The sequence below is a fragment of the Papaver somniferum genome, chromosome 9, assembly GCF_003573695.1.
Source record: "Papaver somniferum cultivar HN1 chromosome 9, ASM357369v1, whole genome shotgun sequence".
In the NCBI taxonomy this organism is placed as follows: domain Eukaryota; kingdom Viridiplantae; phylum Streptophyta; class Magnoliopsida; order Ranunculales; family Papaveraceae; genus Papaver; species Papaver somniferum.
Genome location: NC_039366.1, coordinates 120,217,381 through 120,241,813, shown reverse-complemented (window position 1 = coordinate 120,241,813; position 24,433 = coordinate 120,217,381). Strand labels below are relative to the sequence as shown.

The window sequence follows — 24,433 nt, the reverse complement described above, 5'->3', positions numbered from 1 at the left end:
CAAGAAATAAAACATACCAACAGAATTTTTTAAAATTGAATGGTTTCACATTCAGTTGAAAAAAATGAAACCTAATCCTAATTAATGGAGTGACACTGATCAGTTTACCAGATTAAACCTAAACCGAACAGAAAACCCAAAAAATCAAGAAAGATTAAACCTAATAATCTTTGTTTCACATTCAATTTAAAAAAAAAAAAGAATGAAGCATCAACCTAATTAATGGCTACGCTCATGTTTATTTCATCAAAAAAAGACCAAAAAAATTAACATCGTACAATTCTTACCTTTTGGAGTTTTTTTCACTATTTTCTTTAACTTTTCATCTCTCTTTTTTTCATGTTGAGTTTGCTTCTTCACCATTTAGTTGTTTAAGAAGATTTAGGTCAGAAAATTGAGACGATTTAGGTCAGAATTGGTTTCATTGGTTGAAGTAAGTAAGCATTGAAGAAGAGAATAAGGGAAAATCGACAATCGGAGGATGATTTTCGCTACTGATGAAGATGGATCTGATTTCTTCTTATGTTTCAGAGACTAGGAAAGAAAACTAGAAGAAGATAACGATGGAATCGATGAAATGAGTAGGGAAACTTGTTCTGTTAGTTTTAGGCTGGAAAAATAAGGGGTATTTCAGACAGTTCGGATTTTTTGGGTTTTTTTTGTATCATTTGTTTTGTTAGGCCTTTCTTACATCGATGTTGACAGCCTGGGGCTGTAACGCGCGCGTTATTAAAATTGTGTTGCAAAGCTCAATCTTCAAATGGATTTGTTGACGGCAATTCTATAGTCACCAAGTTATCTGGAAGACACCTACAAAGTATGGAATGCTTAAAAGATAAAAAAACTGTTTTTGGTATTCTTAATATACATTTAACACTGCCATTAAACTTCTAATAACCATGATTACTTTCCCTAATATTCTCCCCCTCTTTCCCATTTCAGAAAGCCAACTCTGCACTTGCTTGTAAAAAATAAAAAATAACCCGTTTTCGTTTCACCAACTTCAAAATTTCAGGTTGCCGACAGGCGTTATAAAAGTTATTATATCAGGTAAGCAGAAGAAACCCATAGAAGCACATACGATAGAAGAGATGTAGTCATTTCCAAACTCCTTGGGCCACGAAGGACTGGAGGAATCACAGATACTATTAAAAAGGTCCCCAGCAGCCATGAAACAGCAAATGCCCCAGCTCTGAACAAAAAAAAACAACAACCAATATCATTCTCCACAAAGGTAACAAAGCAATAACAAAATGCAGAATTTACAGTGAAAAGTTACTCTCCAAATTACAGCAAGAGTTAATAAGTACCCGTATAAGAAAGCTCGCATTCGGCTCTTTAGTCGGTCATATATGAAGTATATCGTTGCCAACAAGGAAATTGCTACTTGTAAAGTAGGTCCTTCTTCCGTCGGATATAGAACAGTAAGAACACCGAGTATCACAAACAGGGAAGCTGTCTTTATTATGTAGTTGGTGGAAGGAGTTTGAAACCTACTGGTAACAGCCTGCACAACGCGTGATTGTGTAACATCTCTGACTTTTTTCTTGATATTCAGTTTCGGTCTTCTCCTTTCATGAAACTTCTGCATAATTATCTTGTTATGGGCCGACTCTATCGCATCAACACTTGGTTTGTTTTCTGCATATTTATTTATCAGATAAGTTCTTGCAGCCTGAATTTCATCTTCAGAAGCCTCCTTACTGATGCCAAGCCTTTTGTATGGGTCCTTAATGTTAATTCTCGGGAAGATATTTCCACCTATAAAAAGTCATAATTCAATCGACTAACGAGATAAATATACATACCAGAGCAGATATGGGACAGGATTATGAAGTTTTCAACAATGCTCGAGTCATAAACGATCCATAATTAAAAACACATAGAAAAATCATATGAGAATGGATGACACTAAAAAGGTACGAGTGCAGCATGATATTATCGACGAGTTAGTTAAGTAACATAAAATTGGACGACAGCAGACCTCAATAGTACATAATTAGAGGGAAAACAACTCGAGTAACTCAAAACTACAAAATCTTATAAGATTGAAGATTGATGCCATTCAAGTCGCCTCCTCATCTCTACTGCCATTGTTACAAGGTGAGTATTAAACAGACGCGACATAGGACATCACATCGCCTCAGTGAAACAAACAGACTAATAAACTCACAACTAATTGGATTAACTTGAAATGATTACGCCTTGTCCTAGCTTCTAACTTGATTACTGGAACAGCATTTTCTCAGGCTTGACAGGGGTGATCCAGCATTTAGCTGTCTTTGACTAAACGAGGCTAAGCTCATTGATAGGACTTAAATTGTTGCTTCCTACAAGGACGGCACCAAGGTTTCTGAACTCTGGACGATTGGATCATCCATATAGCCAGGCAATGGACCATAGCAATATTGGTTACAAGGCACATGCCTACTCCACTGATAACATACCAAAAATCACTTCCATTTTCAAGCAATGGGACATCACAAATTTTAAACCACCCCCTTGACGACGGAACCAAAATCTAATTGAGTTGCTGTAAAATTAGTGTTGGAAAGGTGTACAAATATACCTAAACACGGAAGCAAGTCACCCGAGGAATATGATCAGTAAAGCGAACACCTTACCAATTAAAATGAAGCTCTAACAGTAGTGCTGGAAAGGTGTATGATCATGTGCAACTTAAATTAAGATATGGATAACCAAAAACGAAAATATTAAACATCAAAAGTGAGAATGACAGTCTAGGCCGAATGTGATTACGGCACTACAAACCCTTATCCCACTTAAACATGTATACATGTATTTCCTAATAGTTCCTAACTAACTAGCTTCAACTTTAAACATAAATTCGAACAGCAAAAAGAAACCAGTAGCCAGTCAAATATCTTGTCATATATCGAACATTACAATTCTAGCAATCAATCAGGCTGCTATTTAGTCATTAAGAGCCTAGAACCAGAAACTAACTCACCAATCCTCCATCACATTCTTTCAAATAAAATAAGCAAAGCGAATATGTTTATCACAAGCAAGACCATTAAAATTACTCAAAATTATGCAAAACAAATCATTCTTACAGTGGGAATAATCACTAGATATCCACATACATAATTTTGTAAATTTTTCACTTACCAGATTGAGAGATGTCAGCCATATCACCACCAAATGAAGTATCCATGCCACTCTTTATTTTGTAAGTCTGCTTAACCTTTGGTTTCCATGGATGAGAAATCCAGTAATTCCCACTGTAAGAATGAAGAATTCCACTATTAGTAAAAGAAAGAATTCAAAAGTAAAAGTGGATGTGGTAGTAGAACTACACCTGTGGATACGAAGAGGCTCTATATTCTTGATGAAATTACTACTAAGGAGTGAAATTCTATCACAAGGATTTCGTAATCCTCTTGAGAGTGTAGTAGAGCGAAGAAAGCATCTTGAAGAATTACAACTCAATCCTGAAACGGACATTTTTCGAAGGTTTATCTCATAAATCGTAACGATGAAGGTTAGGTTTAGGGTTTTAATCCCCCGGTGCCAACCCCTATTTCCTCTATTACACTTGGCTTATTTGTTGGTATTTGTTTTCCTTACGCAGTTAGCATTCAGTTTTCTAGTTTAACAGGTTTTTTTAGTTAGTTTGCTTGCTTATCAAGTTTATTCAGCTATACATAGCTCGATCCTAAGCTTGTATTTATCGGTTATCAATTATAAGAAGTTTATTCAATTCGTTACCAAAGGCAGAGACTGCTAACCCCGGGACAAAGAGTTTTATCCTTGTTTTTTCTTAGTTCTTCGCATCTTATATCCAGTGTAAAGGTTTAGAATCCTAACACCTGGATCAGAGCAGGTTTAGATCATACCTAAATTTTCACCCAAATTTTTTTCTTCTACACTACAATGGGTCACGACTATACAGATAATATGAAATCCGTGAACGATGGCATTACTGAGCTGTCTAAAAATCTTGATAACCTAGTTACAGGGTTAGCTAAACAAAAACTTGAGGAAGACGAGAGGAACAAGACCAAAGCTGTTGACAAAAAACAACAACGAGAAGAAGAAAGAGTTGTTCGTCAACAGGAAGCAACAACAACCAACAAAGCTTTAGCAGATGCAATAACCGCTAGCATGACTAAAGCTCTCACACAAGCTACAACATCTATCAACACTCAAGTAACCGCTTCGCTTCGTGCTGTTTTTGCTGAATATCTGCCTCAGCTAGCCAATACCAATGGTGGTGGCAATGATACTCCTCCACCTCCTCCTCCACCCCACCTCCACCGGCTGCAAGACCAACTGCCATCAATCTTAAATTTCCTACCTTTGATGGAGATGATCCTGATGGATGGATGGATCTTTACTGCTGATAAGTATTTCAGTGTCCACCAAGCTGATGATGCTCTTAAAATCACTATTGTTGCTTCTAGTCTGAAGGGTGATGCCAATGTGTGGTATCGTTGGAAGCAAACTAAAGTCACCATTGTGACATGGTTGGAGTTTTGTGCTCATCTTCGTGCATATTTTTCACCTGAAAAGTTTGTTGATGCTCGTCTGGCTATTAGTACAATTAATCAAGTAGGTACAATAAGGGAGCACATACCTGTTTTTGAGAGGTTATTGAATTTTGTTGATTTTCCAGATGATTACTTGATCAGCTGTTTTATTCGTTCTCTCAAACCTCATATTGGTAGTGTGGTTAAATTGCTTGCACCACAAACTTTGAATGAAGCCTTTACTAAGGCAATTCATCAAGAGGAAGCTTACGCAACAGTTAATAAGATTAATACACGCCAACCTTATCGTCCGCCTCCACTTCGAGGTGACGCATCCACCTCTACCACTCCAATCAAGAAGCTGACACTTCCTCCAGGTTATAAGAAGCTTACATGGGAAGAGATGAAAGAAAAACGTGAGAAAGGTATTTGTTTCAATTGTGATGCTCCTTTTAAATCTGGTCATGTTTGCCCTAATAAGCCAAACTATTTGCTTTTGGAGATGCATCCTACTTATGTTAACGATGTTATTGAAGTTGAGGATATCACAGATGACCAACAAATTCATGAGGATCCTCCTCCTCCGGAATCATCCCCAACTATTTCTTTGAACTCACTTTTAGGCTCTACATTTCATAATACAATGCGAATTACTGGATATGCAAAAGCTAGATCCCTCACAATTCTTTTGGATTCAGGATCTACGCATAACTTTTTGTATCCTAGCATAGCTAAGCAATATGGCTTTGTGGTTTCTTCTACTACTGATGCTTTACGTGTAACAGTGGGTAATAGTGGTCATCTTGAAACTAAGGGTATTTGCACTATCCCTATCAACTTGCAAGGTACAGTTTTTCATATTTATTTCCATTTGCTAGATATTAGTGGTTTGATGCGGTTTTGGGAATCCAATGGCTGCGAACATTGGGAGATATTACTTGGGATTTCGGAAAATTGACAATGCAATTCAGCATTCAAGACACTATCATAACATTAACTGGAAATCAATCATCATCTATAATGATTATGGACGTATCTCCCATGCAACGTTTATTATCTACTGGGAATTATGGATTTCTGTTAAAACTAGTTGCATTAAATACTTCTGCCGCCAAACAATCATTGTCGCCTGAAATTCAACAATTGCTATCAAATTTCAGTGATATTTTTTTTACTCCAACATCACTGCCTCCAGAACGTGTTCAAGATCATAAAATTTCTTTACTACCAGAAACTGGACCTGTGAATGTACGTCCATACAGATATCCACACTTTCAGAAAGATGAAATTGAGAAAATAGTAGCTTAACTGCAACAAGCTGGTTTCATAAGGCCTAGTTCTAGTCCTTTTTCTTCACCTATTCTTATGGTTCGAAAGAAAGACGGTTCGTGGCGCATGTGTGTAGACTACCGGGCTCTTAATAAGATAACCATCAAAGATCGTTATCAAATCCCAGTCGTAGACGAATTATTGGATGAATTGTATGGTGCATATTTCTTTACCAAGCTGGACTTACGATCATGTTATTACAAGATTCGTGTTCATGAAGCCGATGTTCTAAAGACAACTTTCCGTACGCGTGATGGCCATTATGAATTTTTGGTCATGCCCTTTGGATTTTCCAATGCACCAGCAACTTTTTAGAGCTTAATGAATGAAATATTCAGGCCTTACTTACGCAAGTTTGTGTTGGTTTTCTTCGATGATATTCTGATATATAGTAAGGATTATGATACTCACATTCAACATCTAGAGATGATGTTTGAAATCTCAAGACAACACAAATTATTTGTAAGGAATCCAAATGTACTTTTGCACAAAAGTCTGTTGGTTACCTAGGCCATGTAATTTCGTTTAATGGTGTTTCCGTCGAACCAGAAAAGATAGTATGCATTCTTTCTTGGAAGATTCCTTTCACAGTCAAAGAACTTAGAGGTTTTCTAGGCTTGGCTGACTATTATAGAAAATTTGTGAAGGATTTTGGGAAAATTAGTGCTCCTTTAACTCAACTTCTTAAGAAGGATGCATTTAAATGGACAGAAGAAGCAACTGCTGCTTTCAAATCACTACAACATGCTTTAATTACTACGCCTGTTCTTATACTACCTGATTTTTCAAAAGAATTCTATCTAGAATGTGATGCTTCTGGTGGTGGTATTGGTGTTGTATTAATGCAATCTGTACGACCTGTAGCTTTTTACAGTAAGCCCTTATCTGGTAAGAATCTCAACTTATCTGTTTATGACAAAGAAATGCTTGCTATTGTCTCTGCAGTAAATAAGTGGAGACTCTATTTGCTTGGTCGACATTTCAAGATTTATACAGATCATAGAAGTTTGAAATACTTTTTGGAGCAATGCCTTTCTTCCATTGAACAACAAAAGTGGGTTTCAAAATTATTGGGATATGATTATGAAATCATTTATCGCAGTGGCTCAACAAACAAAGTTGCAGATGCTTTGTCTCGACTTGTTAATCCACAATTATTGGCAATAACTGCACCCATTTTCTCTGGCGTAGATGACATTATTGCGGAATGTCATAATGATCCAACTTTACGGGCATTAATTGATCAGTTGCAACTCAACCCTAATAGTAAATGTCATCATTCTTACTTAAATGGTGTGTTGCGTTATAAAGGAAGAATTGTGGTTGTTTCTTCTTCAGAATGGTGTAAAAAACTTCTCCATGATTTTCATTCTACTCCATTGGGTGGTCACTCTGGTTATTTGAGAACTTTCAAGCGACTGCAGCACAATTTTCACTGGTCTGGCATGAAGCATTCAATTAAGGAATTTATTTTACATTGTGAGACTTGTCAACAAAATAAAACAGAAGTTGTGGCTCCTCCTGGCCTTTTAATTCCTCTTTCGATTCGTTCTGATGTTTGGATTGACATCTCTATGGATTTCATAGACGGCTTTCCACTTTCTCATGGTAAGACTTCCATCTTGGTAGTTGTTGATCGTCTCACCAAATATGCGCACTTTGTTGCAGTATCTCATCCATATTCTGCAAGCACTATAGCTGATGTATTTGTGCGCGAGGTAGTGGGTCTACATGGAATGCCAAAGACCATCACAAGTGATAGAGACCCTATATTCATGAGTAATTTCTGGGAAACTTATTTTACAATGCAGGGCACACAACTATGCAAGACTTCAGCTTATCATCCACAAAGTGATGGCCAAACAGAAGTGACAAATCGTACACTGGAGTGTTATCTTCGATGCTTTGCAGGAATGAAACCAAAAGATTGGTTTAAGTGGTTAGCTTGGGCCGAGTGGTGGTATAACACCAGCTATCACTCTGTCATTAAGATGACTCCATATGAAGCTCTTTACAGCCGCCCTCCACCAGTAATTTCAGCTTATTTACCTGGATCAACCCCTGTGCATGATGTGGATTTGAACTTACGTGCCAGAGATCACACAATCAAGCTGTTAAAGTCTCATTTGTCTGTTGCACAAGATCGAATGAAGAAATATGCTGACTCTCATAGAACTGAACGACAATTTTCAGTTGGTGATTTTGTTTATCTACGTCTCCAACCTTACAGACAGATAACAGTTTCTAATCATTCTTTTTCAAAGCTATCACCCCGTTTTTATGGTCCATTTAAAGTTCTTGAGAGAATTGGAACTGTGGCATGTAAACTGGACTTGCCTAGCACTAGTAGAATACATCCAGTTTTCATGTATTTCAGTTAAAACTGAAGTTAGGCACTACTTCTGCTGTTGAAGCCTCATTGCCTGCCATTATTGATTATGATAAATGGGAGCCAAAAGAAATTTTGGACAGACAGATGTATAAGAAGGGAAACAGAGCTGCTACAGAGTGGTTGATCAAATTGAAGGGTCATTCCAGAGATGATGCAACTTGGGAAGATGCTTATGATCTTGTTGCATGCTTTCCACAGTTAGAGGCTTGAGGAGAAGCCTTGTTTTAAGCAGGGTGGGATGTTGCGGTGCCAACCCCTATTTCCTCTATTACACTTAGCTTATTTGTTGGTATTTGTTTTTCTTACGCAGTTAGCATTCAGTTTCCTAGTTTAACAGATTTCTTTAGTTAGTTTGCTTGCTTATCAAGTTTATTCAGCTATATATAGCTCGACCCTAAGCTTGTAACTTATCAGTTATCAATTATAAGAAGTTTATTCAATTCGTTACCAAAGGCAGAGACTGTTAACCCCAGGACAAAGGGTTTTATCCTTGTTTTTTCTTAGTTCTTCGCAGCTTATATCCAGTGTAAAGGTTTAGAACCCTAACATCCTCTCAATCTTGAATTGGTTTTTGATCCCTCAATCTTAACAGGTGGTTCTAATGGATTATGGAAGTACCCACGGTACAACAATGGTAGCTTCTCAACTTTAGTATTCCTCTAAAGAGAAATTAGGGGCAGGTGGGGTGGGCGCTATCAGAGAATCTCCCTCCAAACCTTTCTTTTTACGAAAATGATTGGTGTACCGTGGAGGAAATCCCGCGGCTGCATCGTGTGAGAGAGAAAAAAAGATTGGCCCCACCTTTGGCCCCATCCCTGCAGATCTCCAGCAGGGCTTCCCTAATGGCCCTTGGATTTCTTTGCGGTGCAGATCGGTGTCATTACCCGTTTCCAGTGAAATCACCGGATTACCCATCTACGTTGATTTTCTCCTGCCCACGTTTTCGTTGATTTGAAACATACCAGGGGTAAAAATAAGCTTCTCGACCTCTTTTTTCCTTTTTCTTCGTCCCCAAATCGCAGAAAACCTGACCTCAACATCACGTCAGTTCTTAGGATTTCGATTGAAACCTTTGTTTTAATATTTATTTGCAATTGAAATCTCGGTTTCACTCTTTCTAATCGAATTATCGCCTTTTAACTGTTTGTGGAAAATATTGCAGTGATAATGAAGATTTCTCCCATTTTTCTGCTACCTGAGCACATCCTAATTGGTTCCAACAAACAATTGGTAATTGGTAAGGAAATGCCACACAACTTTATTTTAGGTTTTTATTTGGTTTATTCTCAATGTGAAGTTTTGAATATTTTCCAATGTTTTGAAAGTAATTTGGAGAGAGATGTTTGAAAAGATCTTATCAAAAATTCTACCAATGGTTATTTACTAACCCCACTTTTTAGATGAAGTAGTAGTACTGTTGGTGAGTCTTTGATCAAGGGTTTAAGGTTGTGAACATTGGTTGTTTGCATGAATGCCTAAGGGAATATTACTGTTTAATTTAGTCATACTTTTCTGTTGGTATAATCCTATATAGTATATTTGCGATTTTGGAGTTTGTTAGGCTTTTGCGATTAAGTACAAATTGCTAGTAAGTTTATTGGTAGAAGTGGTTAAGGAGAAAGCAAGAGAGAGGTTTACCATGTAAAACATTGAAATGCTTGTAGTTTGCGGAAATGCAGATGGGATGAGACAGAAACAAGTGATGGTAACAGGGAAAGACAAGTACATTCGTTATCCATGTAGATTGCCTAGAGATAGATAGATTTAGCAAGTTATTAGTAAATGAAGCAAGTTTCTACCACAACTCAAGTAGTTTGAGATGAAAATCAATGATGATAAGTGAAAACAAACTACATTGCATATGTTTTTCCATGTTCATGTACTCCATCTAAACATAGGTTTAAAAAGGGGCTTATGTTATTGTGTATGCCTAAGATATTAGCCGTGTGCATTTGCACCATGGGTTTCTTTATACCCTTTGGGTTCTTTCCTGCAGATCTTGGCAGGTGGGTATGAGGGCTTACAAAAATTGACAAAAAGCTTAGTAAGGGAGGTTTTGGTCAAGTAGATAGATGCTGGTCATCTCGCCTTTCAGGTTAATCCAGGACTCTTGGTCTGACTGTCGTTGAGGTATATGCATCTATACATTTCATTTACTTCCATTAGTGTCGATTGTAGTGATTCTAAGCAGCAGCACTCTTGATTTGTTAGTCTGTTGGGAGTTAATAGTTGTTTGTGCCTTTCCATAGATATGCTGAATCAATGAAATGATTTGGTGCTTTGCAGAGATTAAGTAATCAGTTTCTGTCCACTCTTTTAATAGAGATTTATGTTTATTGTGGAACTGGAACTTAGATAAAGTAAAAGACAGTTTTAATTCCTGATCATGTTCTAACATCTCATTTACACATATTCGTATGAGCGTACACATGCTGATTGTATTTCATAATTCGTATGAGCGTACACATGCTGATTGTATTTCATACATTACATAAACTCTGGCGTTGTTCTTATAAATCGTCAAAACGTGGTTCAGGGAATGCAGTAGATCACGCCACTTTAATATAGCCAGCAATCTAAAAGGGACTGGATGATAATTCCTTGGTTTTTTTGGATCGTTGAACATTTCGTTTCAAGGTACTTTCCAATAGTAGTTGTTCTTCGAAATACTGAATATGCTTTATCAGTGTTTTGTATTAAAATCTCAAATAGCTCCCACATAGCATACAGTTTAAAGTGTTTATTAACTTTGCATAGATTTACAAATGCCCTATTGGGTGCTCTTACTTACTTAATAGACAACAGATAGTGTTTCTATGATTCGACTCACTTTTTGTTTTCAGCAGATAGTGTTTATTAACTATGCTGATCTTTGAACATGTTGGATGAATCACTTCTCATTAAGGTCTCCTTGGAATGGCTTCTAGCTTTGGGTCCTAGCTTAGGAATTGCTCGAGTCCCCAGCATTGGTCTGGTGTACGCTGATCTTACATCTGGAATCCCTGCAAACTTCTCGCGTTTCGTCACCAGTCTTCCTGCTTTCCACTGAGTACTCTTTTTTGTTTGTGTGAAATCTGTACCTGTCCCTTTTGTGCCTCGTTCTGAGAGATACCTAGTTGGTCGTGTGGGACCATCAACCCATCGATCATACAGGTGCATTGTTCGTTACGGATATCGTGATGTTCACCAAGATATTCAGTCATTAGAAACGGAGCTTGTTGGCCGGCTGATTTCATCCGGTTTGAACTCGTACTCATCACAATGCAAGCCCAAGCTTCCAAGACGTTGTCTCACTCTCTGCTGATTCAACAAGCGAATGAAGATTGACTGTGATTGGCGCGGTAGCCTTTCCAGGCCCACCGGCTTACGAAAAGGAGGAGACTATGGAGCCAACGAGTGTTTCTGTTGGATTCGAAATAGTAGAGTGTTTCTGAAGACCAGTTTGCCCCATCTCAATAAGATCCGTCATACTCTCTACTATTCCTGAAACAGATGAAAGATTTGAAACTGAAACATATGAAAGATTTGAAACTGATGTGCAACCAAGGGAGGAACTGGAAGATTTTTTGCAGCACAACAAGCTGGTTCTGCATTCATACTTGGTCACTCATACATGAAAGCTAAACAAGGATCGTCTATCTATAAGAGAGCAGCTATTGATGTAGGTTACGACTTCTTGAGTAAGAATTGCATGGGACCAGATGTGGTGCTTAGAGTCCCGCCTGTTTCTACCCTTGAAGTTGGCGTGTTGTACATTGTATAAGCAATAACTGGTTTGTAGTACACATACATTTAGATACTAAATTTTAGAATAGGCTAAGCGGCAAAAGCCGAGTGTAAGGTTTTCTGTCTGAATCTGTTTTTATAGGTAATGTGTTAATTATCAACAAAAGAAGAAGTATATGTAATGCATTTCCTATAATCTGCTAGTCTCTGAAGTCTGAACTATACTTGTTACGGCCATAATATTATAGAGCACGTCTTGTGTTCCAAATTCTAACCAACAGGGACATAGTTTTCCAGCCCTGGGTTGAGTCTGCTACTCACAATTTCAACTTTTAGAGAGAAATTGGTGAGGATTCATTTGTGTCCATAAATTTCTGTTCCAAGTTGATAATTTTGTGGTTTAAACTCCAACGGGACAAGCCCAAAGTCTTGTATTTCAATTGGTCAGGCAATTAACACATCCTTCGTTATCTACCACTGAAACTGTTTTCAGAAAACATCTGTACTTCCGCAGACACGTGCCAATAAGCTATTGATCCAAGTAAGCAAAACCAGAGCAATAGGACCATAGAATTCTTCTAAGATATGAGAATCAAGTTTAAGTTGTTGGTCTCTCCTCTCATTCATACAGTAAGGAGATTCCCTATATAAATGAGTTGAACTTTGGATTTAGACCATAAGCACTAGTATTTGTTGTGCTCATCAAAGAATCAATCAATACAAACAATCGAAATGAAATCACTATACCTATCTTCTTCACAGAATTATTGTCCTCCTCAATTCAGAGGTACACAAAACATCACAAATCATCCTACAAACAACTTTGTAACATTTAGAAAAGTTTGGGCTAAACAAGAGAAGGATGATGAGAATGAGAAAGAAGAACCAAAAAAGAGAAAACAGTCTTTGTTTAGTAGTGTAACTGAAGCTTTAGATTTCTCTCAAGTTAGGTCTGCTGAAGATGCTGTACTTATAGAAGAAGCTAGAGATGCAACTAAGTCTGGAAAAAGGATGAACCCTGAACAGGTAAATTTCAAAGGAGATGACAGTTTATGCTACTCTTTTTATCTTCACTGTATTGTACTTACAAATTGAAACCTTGATTTGGTTCTCGTGCAGTATGGAGCGCTTCGTCGGAAAATTGGTGGTACCTACAAGGACTTCTTCAAATCATATGTTGAAGGTAAAATTTAGCTTTAGTTCAAATTGGAAGTTTGATTGCACAGTTGCCTTATCCAAATTTTGGGCTTCAGTAATTTCATCTTGGTTGTGGTTGTATGTGTTTGTATCACTTGGTACTATCCTAATTCACTCTTTTACTGAAATTTTGTTTGGTTATTTCAGTGGACGGGGAATACGTCGAAGAAGGTTGGGTAGACAAGACATGTAAAGTCTGCAAGAAAGACACCAAAGGCGAACCAAGGCAAGTTGACAGCGCTGGCCGATATGTTCACATTGCTTGTGTTGGAAAATCCAAACCGGGCAACTTCTTTACTAGATTATTCTCATAAAACCTCATAAGATTGTATACACGTTCTTACATATTATCGAAGAAGAACAGGATATGTTGGCTGTATAGCCGAGTCTCAAGAATCTCAACCGGTATGTAACAGCGCTTCGGCAAAGTTTATGCATTTCAAGTTTTGACTCTCACAATAGTACTAGAGACATGATGGGTGTTCTTTGGTCCTAAAATCCGTTGGTGTTTAAGAGCTAACTCTTTCGGCTCGCAGAATTCAAATTGAGACAGTTAAGGTTCTACAGAGCCAGATACCTGAAAGATTGTTGGCCTTTCTTACTTTGGCACCAACTCATTCCACTTACCTTCTATATAATATGAGATGTTGGTAGCTTTTGTGTTGGTGAAGAGCTAAATTGTGCTTTAAAGCCGACAAGCAGGCAAAAGATTTTCAGTACATTAAAACTATGAAGTTAGATATAGAATAAAAGAAGCAAACAGTAGCACAAAACCATAAAAATGATGAGCAAGAACGGAAACTAAACTTAGGATTAGATTTCTATTTACAGTTCAAGATGCAGCGACACCACAATCTTGCACATCTGCAAAACAATTTACCTTAACCGAGCTACATTACAGAGGATTAGATTCCATACATTTTGACCAACAGCAGTTTTAGGCTCTCACAATTTGCTAAAGATTGCATATAATCTCATTGACGTTTGAGTTCTTTAGCTAGTGAGATAAACCCTGGACTTGATCACAGTTTGCCCAAGCTTGAAACCTGGCATGACCACAATCCCAACTTTGAATCTACTCTTTGGATTGGCTTGAAGTGTATCATCTTCCTCTTCCACTACATCTTCCATATACACCTCTGAGAATTCGGCCCCTCTTCGCACCACGAATATCTCAGCTTTAGAATCATCTGAAGCTGCCATTGCTTGAAGAACCCAAATAGACTTGGCCATTTTCACAAAAGCTTGATATAATGGAGTTCTTGGGTGTCCACCACTCAACACAAATGCCCTTTGATCTAAATTACCGAAAAATGTCGACTCCATTCTAGGATGCAAAACCAATAAATACTTGGATCTACAGAACTTAGCGAATTCGGAATTCGGGTGTTCCACCAATGCATCAAATGAATCTTTGAACCTCAAGATGTCATCTAAACTGTGAGGCGTCAGGGAAGAGAATCCATGGAACATTCTCCTAGACAAATAAGCTTCAAATGCATACTTCTTGTGTGACCGTTTCGAGTACTCGACGGAATCTTGAATAGAATTCACTGCAAGGTCAAGATCCCAACCGGAGGCTTTCATCAAACTAATCAAAGGCTTTGCAAAATCATGTACTGATTTCGTTGCAGACTTGAAAGCATGAGCAAATGATTTCGGCAGAGACTTTTTCCCATCCAATGTTCTCTGTCTGATCATTAAATCCAAATCTTGATTCTTCATATCTAACTCCTTAACTTCTTGCTTCAACTTAAGAATCTCGGCGTCTTTACTTAAAACTTCTGACTTCATTTTCTCTGATCGTAACTCCTGATCTCGAAGCTCTTGATACGAAATAGGACCTGAACGTTCGGACTTCGGTTTTGAAATGTGTTTGAAAGAACGTTTGATATCTGAAAGAGTTTTTAACTCGGAAACAATTTGATCATCAGCAACTTGGATCTTATCAGTATCATAAGGAATATGAGCTTCTTGTAGCTGAATGTAAGCTAATTTCAGAGCTGAAATCGTATCAAACAGCTTCAAGATTGCAATAGCAGCAACATCTTCATGGGTTTCAATCACAGGATGGATTTTTAAGTCACTACATTCTATAGATTCAGTACTATCACTATTTACTTCAGTGGAACCATTCTTCTTGCTGATACAGCTGCTGTTGGTGGTGGTGGTGGTGTTGGTGTAGTGATGATGATTTGGGTTAGGGTTTTCATTAGGAAAAACCCCAACAGATCTTAACCTACAAACTTTAGCAAATCTGTAAACAATGTCAGAAATATTATTAGAAGAAGGTTTAGAAGAAGAAGAAGAAGTCTTTACAGAATCCATTGACAGCAGCAACAAACAAATCACAGCGGATATTATGGGTTTGAATCTAGCAATAATGAGATTGTTTTAGGGTTTCTACTTCTTAAATTAAAAATTCAAAATTGAAGTGGATAGAAAGTGGAGATCATTATGGGAACATATAAAAACAATCAAATGCAGTGTAAAGTTAATGATGTCCGGGAATCTCGCTATATTGCCCCCTAAATCTGTTTAAAAAACAGAGTAAATCCACCAGATTGTATAGGAAAAGTAAACTAGGGTTTCGTTTTGCTAGATGGAGCAGAGCAGCAAAGAACAGAACGGATATACTGTTGATACTGATGATGGAAGCTCAAGATTCTGAATATGAGAGTATGGTAAAGATTGAGAAATGATGGAGGAGGAGGAGGAGGAGGAGGAACAGAGTGAAATAGAAAATGGTGTAATGATTTTACTCAAAAACTTTGTAAGCCAGCTCAAAAGATGATGAATCTCTGGATACTACTACATTTTGTTGGTTTTCATTATAAAAAAGAACTCTTAAAAATAACCCAAAATTTTTACAGAAAACGAGATAAAGAGGAAACTTTGAAATTAAAAGTTAAAACTTGAAACCAGGAACAAAATCATCAACTGCAAAACCAAATCTTTTTTCTCTTCTAAACTTCTGAAATTACTGATTTTTAAAACCCAATGTAATTATTTCACGGCCAAGGAAGAAACAAAGTTTTGATTTTTTTTAGAGGGAAGCAGAGAAAAAACGAAGCAAAAACAAAAACCCCTTCTTCTTCACTCTCTTCTAGATCTCGACGTATAATAATAACATTGGATTTTAGTTCGAATCCTCTGGAAGAACACAGACAAAACCCTCTTAGAGTCTCCCTTTCTTTCACTGTAGTGAGAACAGAGAAAGTTGTTTCTTTAATTAAATCAGAGGGTCTAAATCATACAGAGAAAAGAAAACAAAAAAAATGAAGATGATACAGTACAAAAACCGATCAAATCAGGTTTATATTCGTTTCAAATGGATATTCATAGATTTTGTTAATCAATTTATTTTTTTTTGAGAATCTCGCCAATGAAGAAGGACAAAAATTAAATAATTTTCAAGAAAGAGGGAAACTGGAGAAAATCAAAATTTAATTTAATTATTTCGAATCTTTTCTGTAAATAGAGCCGAAAATTTTGAATTCTTTTGGTGTAATTAAAACAGAGGACGTAGGCACTGCACGCGAGCGCTCTGGTAATGGATTTTGGATATATATGTATCGAGGCTTCTACGATCCAATACTCAAATGCATACTAGATTGACACTTCATCAAACATCGAATACCAACAAATTTAATGTAATGATTCGCACGTATCATTTGTTAATAAATACATATAGTGTCTTGTCTTTGTTTGGAGTTTGACATAGAATCCGATGTTTGACTGTTGACCGTGTTCCCATATCATTAAACCAGAATTGCAGAATTGATTGAATTGAATCTGCAACTGTAAATCATCAACCGCACTAGAAAAAAAGTAAAGCCTATAGATTTGTATAAAACATCTACGATGCTGCCATGTGCCAAGTGATCACACTTGGGTATGGAAGGCAGATTAATGATCACACTCATCGCAGCTGAATTTATTGTTTTCCGAATAAAAGGCATTATGTGCCAAGTGAATATTTGATAAGTTTTTATTAATGCCATTCGGAACAGCATTCACATTACGTCAATTAAATTTTAGGTTTGAAAACCTGTGGGGAAGCTAAGCTAGATTAAATGGTTTTTTAATGCCAGATTTACTAGTTCTTTTTGAAAGGAGAAGACATTGATATGTTTAAAAGTTAAAAAAGAAGTGAAACACGGTGACCCAATTTCTCCTCTTGTTTTCATCCTTGTGGATGATGTTCTTTCTTTGGTACTTAAAAGAAAGTTACGTCCATTGGTCTTATTTCTAGATTTAAAGTATCTCATAACGGGATTATCATTAACCACTTCTGATTTATAGATGACATAAAGTCAATTATTGACGTTGAAAATGATAAATAATGATAACAAAAATACTTTCTCCGTCCTAGTTTAGATGTCAAAATAGAGGATTTTTTTTGTCCTAAAATACTTGCTATACTTCATATTTTTTTCATTTTTCTCCTGATTTGTCCCTAGCTTGGAATCAACCCATAGCATGGAAATTGCGTATTTCAAGTTTATAGACACACTCTTAAATACTTTTCTCAATATTTTTTTTTGCTAGGAAAAGAGAATATATTAAGAAAAAAACAGTGCTGAGTTAAAAGATGAAATATATTTCCCCATACACCTGTTACAACATTCTTCCTACTATATTTGGCCGCTTTATCTGCTAAGCCATTAAGTTCTCTACTAACATGAATAAACTTGTAAAAAGAGAAAGAGTTTAACAAGGATAAGCAATCATCTAAAATAGTAGAACTAGACCAGCTGATCTGGTTAGAACTTTTATTCAAATAAGAAATAATATTTTTAACATCTCCTTTCACAGACATCTTTGAGTAGTTCAGCACTATTAGCCATTTGATAGCTTCCAGAACTGTTAGACTTTTCGCTTCCTCTTCATCAATTGCTAGACCTGAGATTGTTTTGCATCCTTTGTAGGCCCCCTCTGAGTTTGTTAAGATTATACCAATGCCAGAAGTATGAGTATTAAGATCAAAAGAGGCATCTACATGAACTACTATTGTATCCTCTGGAATGTTTTCTCGAGCAGCAGACGTATCATCCGTGGGATTATCATGTTGTTGTTGGTTAAGAGTATGTTGTGTTGACATTGAACTCATGGTTTCATTTGCCAATCTACAGGCATACCTAGCTACACTTGAGTAGTTAACCTGTTTTTCTTGAAAAACCTTATAACATCTCTCTTTCCAGATACACCAAGTCGTTGTAAATATATGGCAGATTTGATCTGGAGTGTAACTACCAGATAACCATTTCCTAATCCAATCATACATAGTTATGGTTGTACCAGAATCAGGTAAAACTAAGTTGCCATATATGACTGAAGCCCAAACAGTTCGAGAAAAACTACAATGCAGAATGATATGCTCTGTTGTTTGATATTGAGAATCTTTACACATGTTGCAGTATATATTCAGGTTAGGACGATAGAATGCGAGTATACATTTAGATGGAAGGATATCCTCAAAACATTTCCACATAAAAATCTGGACTTTATGCAAACATGGTGAACTCCATAATTTCTTATAAAGAGGACTTAGAATATTGACAGTGCTAGTATTCTCAGTGTGACTAGTTATATCCCTATATGTAGATTTAACTGTGAAAGAGCCATTCCTAGTGTATGGCCAAATTAGTTTGTCTTGAACAGTTAAAGGAATCCTAGTTCTCATAATCTTGTGACAATTATCACTAGTGAAAAAAGACTCCGACAGATTAGCATTCCAGCTATAAGTGGTGTGATCAATAAACTGGGCAACATAATAGTTTGGGTTAGGATAAGAAATGCATAATAGAGAAGAAGCATTGCAGATCCAATTATCATTAAAAGCATTGATTTGCTGACCGTTCCTAACCTCCCAAATGGAGTGTTTTTTAAGGACATCAAGACCTGTGGATATACTAGTCCAAACCCAAGAAGGATTACTGGTTTTCTTATAATGAAGAGGATGACAATTGCTAAAGTATTTACACTTTAGTATAATGACCCAAAGTTCTGAAGAGGAATGAATGAGGTTCCAAGATGTTTTTGTTAGGAGAGCAACATTCATTTGTTTGAGTTTGCGAAAGCCCATACCGCTTTCAGACTTACGGGTACAAATCTTACCGCAACCTCTTATATAGATGCCACCATGAGAGCTCTTACCCCACCAAATGTCTCTTTGAGCCTTTTCCATGTATTGGATGGTGGTATTAGGGAGAAGGAAAGAGTTCATAGTATAAGTGGGAGTAGAATTTAGAACATGGTTAACTAGAATGGATCGTCCATCTTGGTTAAGGTGGACTACTTTCCATTTAGTTAACATGTTATGAAACTGATCTGTAAGAGGAGCACATGTCTCAACTCTAGATCTGCCATGAAACAGTGGCATACCCAGATATTTCTCATTGAGTTCCACTTTACTGACATTGAGTGCTCTGATGAGAGACACACGGTGATCAGGGTGCACATTTTTACTGAAAAAACAAGTTGATTTCTGAAAATTTATCATTTGTCCTGAGACTTGGCTAAAGTCTTTTATCAGAGACATAAGATTACTAGCCTCAGCCTGGGAAGATTTAGTAAAAATGAGACAATCGTCGGCAAATAATAAATGATTAATACTCGGAGCTTTTCTAGTTACCTTGATGCCATGTACTATATGGTTTGCTTCAGCATTTAGAAGATATCTAGAGAAAGCTTCCATGCACATAATAAATAAGTAAGGGGACAATGGGTCTCCTTGTCCTAAACCTCTAGTAGGCTTAAAAGATTGACAAGGAGAACCATTTAGCATCACAGACATTGAGGTTGTGCTAATACATTGATGGATGAGATAACACCAATGATTAGAAAACCCAAATATTTTAAGCACATTTGCGAGGAAGGACCACTCAACTCTGTCAAACGCTTTTGACATGTCAAGCTTTAGTCCCATGATGCCAGTCCTATCCTTTTTCTTTTTCATAGAATGTACCAGTTCATGCGCTATAATGACATTGTTCTGAATATTTCTATTAGGAACATATGCAGATTGATATTGACTAATCAACTTACGGAGCAATGGTTTCATTTTATTTACCATTATTTTGGAAACGATTTTATAACTGGTATTACAAAGAGAGATTGGCCTGAAATCTGCTAGAGTAGTTGGATTTTTGACCTTAGGTATGAAAGAGAGAAAAGTATGGTTCATTTCCTTAAGAAAATGTCTGGAGTTAAAGAAACTCTTTACGGAATTCCAAACATCAATTTCTACAATGTCAAGATGTTGTTTGTAGAAGCCTGGGGGAATCCGTCTGGACCAGGCGCAGTCCAAGAAGTCATTTGCTTAATGGTCTCTCTTACTTCTTGTAATGTAACAGGACTCAAAAGTTTGTCATTGTCCTCTGATGTTACACAAGAATCTATAAAATTAAGGATTGAACTATCTTGGAAGGGATTAGAAGTGGTGCTTTGATGAGTGCCAAATATTGTATATATTTATCCCTTTTTGTTGGCATTTAACTCATCTTTTATGCATTAATTCTACATTTTATCCCATATTCTGTATTTTCATTGTTTTCAAGAATAAATATTTTTCTTACTTAATTTTGCATTTTTAGGTAATAAATAAAGATTGGATGAGTTGCGGAGCAAAAAGAGCAGAAAAGTGGTGAAAAGCCGGGAGAAATTACGCAAGGAGGCCACAAAGAATGGAGCGCACGTCCAAAAAGCTGGAAATGGGCTCAAGAAGAAGAAAGTTGTTCTTAAAGAAGAAGTGGGCTCAAGGTTTTCCAAGCCCAAACTCATTTCCCAAACCCAAATCCATACCCGCTTGCGTCTTCAGCCGTCAGATCAGTTCTCAGAAGCATCCGACGGTCGCTCCCTTGCTGTACATCGAAGTTTGATATCTCCGCCTAACACTACAACACCTAACTCCATCTGGCGTCGTTGATTTTGTTGTATTATATAATCCAGCGGTCGCTACAAGCTTCACTCCATCTCGCCGTCAGATTGTTCTGCCATCTTCCCATCCATCGGTCCAGCTTCGCGAAACATCAAAATCCTCTACACCTGCTCAACACCCTAGCAACCTATACCTATACCCTAAACTATCGACCCATTCTTCTCCTCTTTCTTTCTTCTTCTTCCCCTCTCCTGCAACAGTGACCCTTCCCCCAAATCACTCCACCATCTTCTCCCCCAAATCACTCCACCATCACCATAACCTCCACCATCACCCGACAGAACAAACCCCCAAACAATCCCCCTAAACCTAGTTGTTTTATCCTCTCTCACCAACTGTCCTAGGTGAGGTTGATAAAACATCTCGATTTAGGGAAATTAATGGTAGCAGAAGATTCAGGAGGGAGCATAAGGACGATTCAAAGCATGGGTGCTCGATTTCAAGGCTCAATTTTCAACAAATTAGGTAACCCTAATTTCTGACTTTTGGAAAAAGGGGGAAGAACCCTAATTTTAATCTGTGGGTATAAATATGTACTGTTGGGTTGTGTTATAAACTATCTCTGGGCTAGCCAGTGAACAATTTATTGAATCAATTCTCATTTTTTTCAATTTCTGTCTTAGCAACAGTTGATAGTGTGTATGTGTGTATCCTGTTTATCTGTTGCATTTGAATTCAGTTTGTTGTATGAATGCTTTAGTTATACTCATGTTTAGCATGAGCTAAATAGCATCAGGCCAAGGCTCAGCTGAAGCCTTGTGCACTGTCAAGTGACTAGAAGCTAGGATAGTTACTTCCATGCTTTGTTTTGCTTGAGCAAATGGGAGATACCAATGCACATAGTGCCTGTGATTGGCTGTGCTGTCAAAAGACAGCCAATGCTAGGGGCAGACTATTGAGCAATTTAGTATTCTTCTATTTCTAGATGTATGCATAGGATCAAACTCAACCTAGAAACATGTCATTTGATTAGGACACAAGGTGGATCCTAAGCCTTGGCTTACCCACCAATTCCTTCTCAGTCACTTACATTTACAGTTCTGTGTGCTTTCAATTCAGTTATTTTCCTTGCCTGTTTTTCTTGTTTAAATTCCTGAAATTTGTAGCTGTTGTGCACTGAAATCAGTGCACAATCCTCACCTTGCCCTTGGCTTCCAAGCCTTGGTTCTTGTATGTTTTCCTTGCTGCTGTGGTTCTTTACTAGGTTCTTTCCTTGCTGCTGTGGTTCTTGTCTGTATGCCATATTGCTTTGCCTTGTTTTACATCATTTGCTAGCTTAGGTTTCTCTTGTATGCTCCCACTCCCTGTGGACTGACCCCCTGCTTACCTTCTATATCATAACTTGGCCTTGTATACTTGCAAGCTTTTGTGTGTCTTTGCTTGTCACACCAAGTTTTTGGCGCCGCTGCCGGGGAGCTGGCTGCCATATTTTTGAAGTTTTCATAGCTGTTGTGGCCTTGTTGTGCTTGCCTAGTTGTGTGTGTTCATTGCTATCTTGTTCACTTGCTAACTGCTGCTGGAGCTGTGCATTATTTGTTGTTGCTACCAAGTCTGCTGCAAAGCCTGCTGCAAAGCCTTCTCTGCTGAGCTGTTGCTGTTGCTGCTGCTGGTGCTGCTGCCAAGCCAAAGCCAAAGCCTGCTTTCTCTGTTGCTGCTGCTGTTGGTGCTGCCAAGCTGCTGCTGCTGCTGTTGCTGCCAAGCCTGCTGCCAAGCCAACTGGGCTGCCAACTGAAGCTGTCAACTGGGCTTGTGCAACCTCTGCTGCTGGGCTCTGATCCAACCTTTGCTGCTGGGCTTGAACCAACTGAGCTGGGCTTAGTAACTTCTGCTCTTGGGCTTCACCAAGTGCTGCTGGGATCTGCATCCTTTTGTTGCTGGGCTTCGTTGCTGCTGCTGCTGGGCTCTGCTCCACCTGTTGCTGCTGGGCTTGGACGTGAGCTGTTTAGGACGATCATAAAGCCCAACTGGGCTTTGCAACTAAAAGGGGACTAAAAGCCTATTTTTGGGCTTCCCTCCAAAAACCAAGTAAGCCTAACCCATGAGTTAACCCACTTGGGCCTCATTTAAATTCAAAATTCGGGCTTGTAATAATTAATTTAATTATTTATTTGGGATTGTAATAATTTTTATTTATTTTCTTTTTCTTTTTCTTTTTTTTTATATTTGGGACTGTAATTATTTTTTTTTGTTTTTTTTTGTTTTTCTTTTATTTTTCTTTTTTCTTTTATGGGCTTGTCTTAATTATTATTATTGTTTTTATTTTCTTTTATGAGTTGTGCTAATTTATGCTAGGTTAAGTTCAAAAATTTTTTTCAAAGCCCAATCTTAAACCAAAAAAAAAAAAAAAAAAAAAAAAAAAAAAAAAAAAAAAAACCTTCTTTAAACCAAAACCCATTCAAAACCAAATCTTCATAACCCTTGTGGGCCAAACTGTTTCCGATTGCTCTGTCTGACCAACATGTTAGTTAAGGTACCTACTAGGACATGATTGTGACCTACAGAGACCAGACAAACAGACTTGTTAGAATTAACCCAGACGAACCTATCGAAATTCTAAGTTCTGAGGGAGACAGTCCAGATCAACCAGAAACAATGGGAGAACCCCGTACCCTCAAGGATTATATGTACCCAACTAGAGCCAGTCAACCTTCTTGTATTGTGCTACCCGAGGCTAATGGCCATTATGAGCTGAAATCAAGCACAATACAGATGCTTCCTATTTTTAGAGGTGTTGAGAATGAAAACCCGTACCACCACGTGAGAGAATTCGAGGAAATTTGTGGAACTCTGCGTTTCACTCAAATGACCGACGAAACCCTGAAGTTAAGGCTTTTTCCTTTCTCCCTGAAAGATAAGGCAAAGGCCTGGCTCTATGCTTTACAGCCTCAATCCATCATGACATGGGATGACCTCACAAAGGAGTTTTTCAAAAAGTTTTTCCCGAACCACAAGACTGCGACAATTCGTCAAAGTCTGAATAGCTTTGTGCAATTAGAAGGTGAGACCTTAGCTAGATACCTGGAGAGATTCAATGAATTATTGCTCCAATGTCCCCATCATGGTTTTGAAAAATGGAGACTTGTGCAAATTTTGTATGAAGGTCTAGATGTGTCCACCCGAACAACGGTTGAGTCGATGTGTAATGGTCTATTCGTAGATAAAACTGCTGATGCTTCTTGGGACTTCTTGATTGAAGTAGCTGAAAAGACGCAACAATGGGAGTCCATCCGTGAAACCAGAAAGACTACATCCGAAGCAAAGGCTTTTAGGATTGAAGCGGATTTTGAGGGAAGCAAACATGGCATCAATAGTTAGGAGATTAGAAGAGTTAGAACTACATAAAAATTCAAAACC

At 37.6% G+C, this 24,433-nt stretch overlaps 3 protein-coding genes and 1 long non-coding RNA gene across 6 annotated transcripts; 2 read left to right on the top strand and 2 right to left on the bottom strand.

Moving 5' to 3' along the window:
* Positions 1 to 818: 818 nt before the first annotated feature.
* LOC113313779 (protein CHAPERONE-LIKE PROTEIN OF POR1, chloroplastic-like) lies at positions 819 to 3,572 on the bottom strand. Its single transcript, XM_026562565.1, has 4 exons — positions 3,323 to 3,572; positions 3,133 to 3,245; positions 1,311 to 1,761; positions 819 to 1,192 (listed from the first exon to the last, which is right to left on the bottom strand). Exons 1-4 carry the CDS (start codon positions 3,466 to 3,468, stop codon positions 1,042 to 1,044), a joined length of 861 nt encoding a protein of 286 aa, XP_026418350.1. The 5' UTR covers positions 3,469 to 3,572; the 3' UTR covers positions 819 to 1,041.
* A 5,628-nt stretch (positions 3,573 to 9,200) lies between these two features.
* LOC113308636 lies at positions 9,201 to 12,136 on the top strand. Of its 3 annotated transcripts, none has more exons than XR_003339952.1 (4): positions 9,201 to 9,451; positions 10,211 to 10,344; positions 10,751 to 10,851; positions 11,061 to 12,136. It is a non-coding gene; the product is annotated as an uncharacterized LOC113308636 (long non-coding RNA). The 3 variants fall into 3 exon arrangements; XR_003339951.1 differs by having other exon boundaries at positions 11,058 to 12,136; XR_003339950.1 differs by having other exon boundaries at positions 9,207 to 9,451; positions 11,120 to 12,136.
* A 429-nt stretch (positions 12,137 to 12,565) lies between these two features.
* On the top strand, positions 12,566 to 13,790 carry LOC113310613. The gene is made up of 3 exons (XM_026559333.1): positions 12,566 to 12,966; positions 13,060 to 13,123; positions 13,285 to 13,790. Exons 1-3 carry the CDS (start codon positions 12,673 to 12,675, stop codon positions 13,449 to 13,451), a joined length of 525 nt encoding a protein of 174 aa, XP_026415118.1. The 5' UTR covers positions 12,566 to 12,672; the 3' UTR covers positions 13,452 to 13,790.
* Positions 13,791 to 13,924: 134 nt separating this feature from the next.
* On the bottom strand, positions 13,925 to 16,611 carry LOC113310612 (protein GRAVITROPIC IN THE LIGHT 1-like). The gene has a single exon (XM_026559331.1). It carries the CDS (start codon positions 15,463 to 15,465, stop codon positions 14,131 to 14,133), a length of 1,335 nt encoding a protein of 444 aa, XP_026415116.1. The 5' UTR covers positions 15,466 to 16,611; the 3' UTR covers positions 13,925 to 14,130.
* Between the last annotated feature and the right edge of the window lie 7,822 nt (positions 16,612 to 24,433).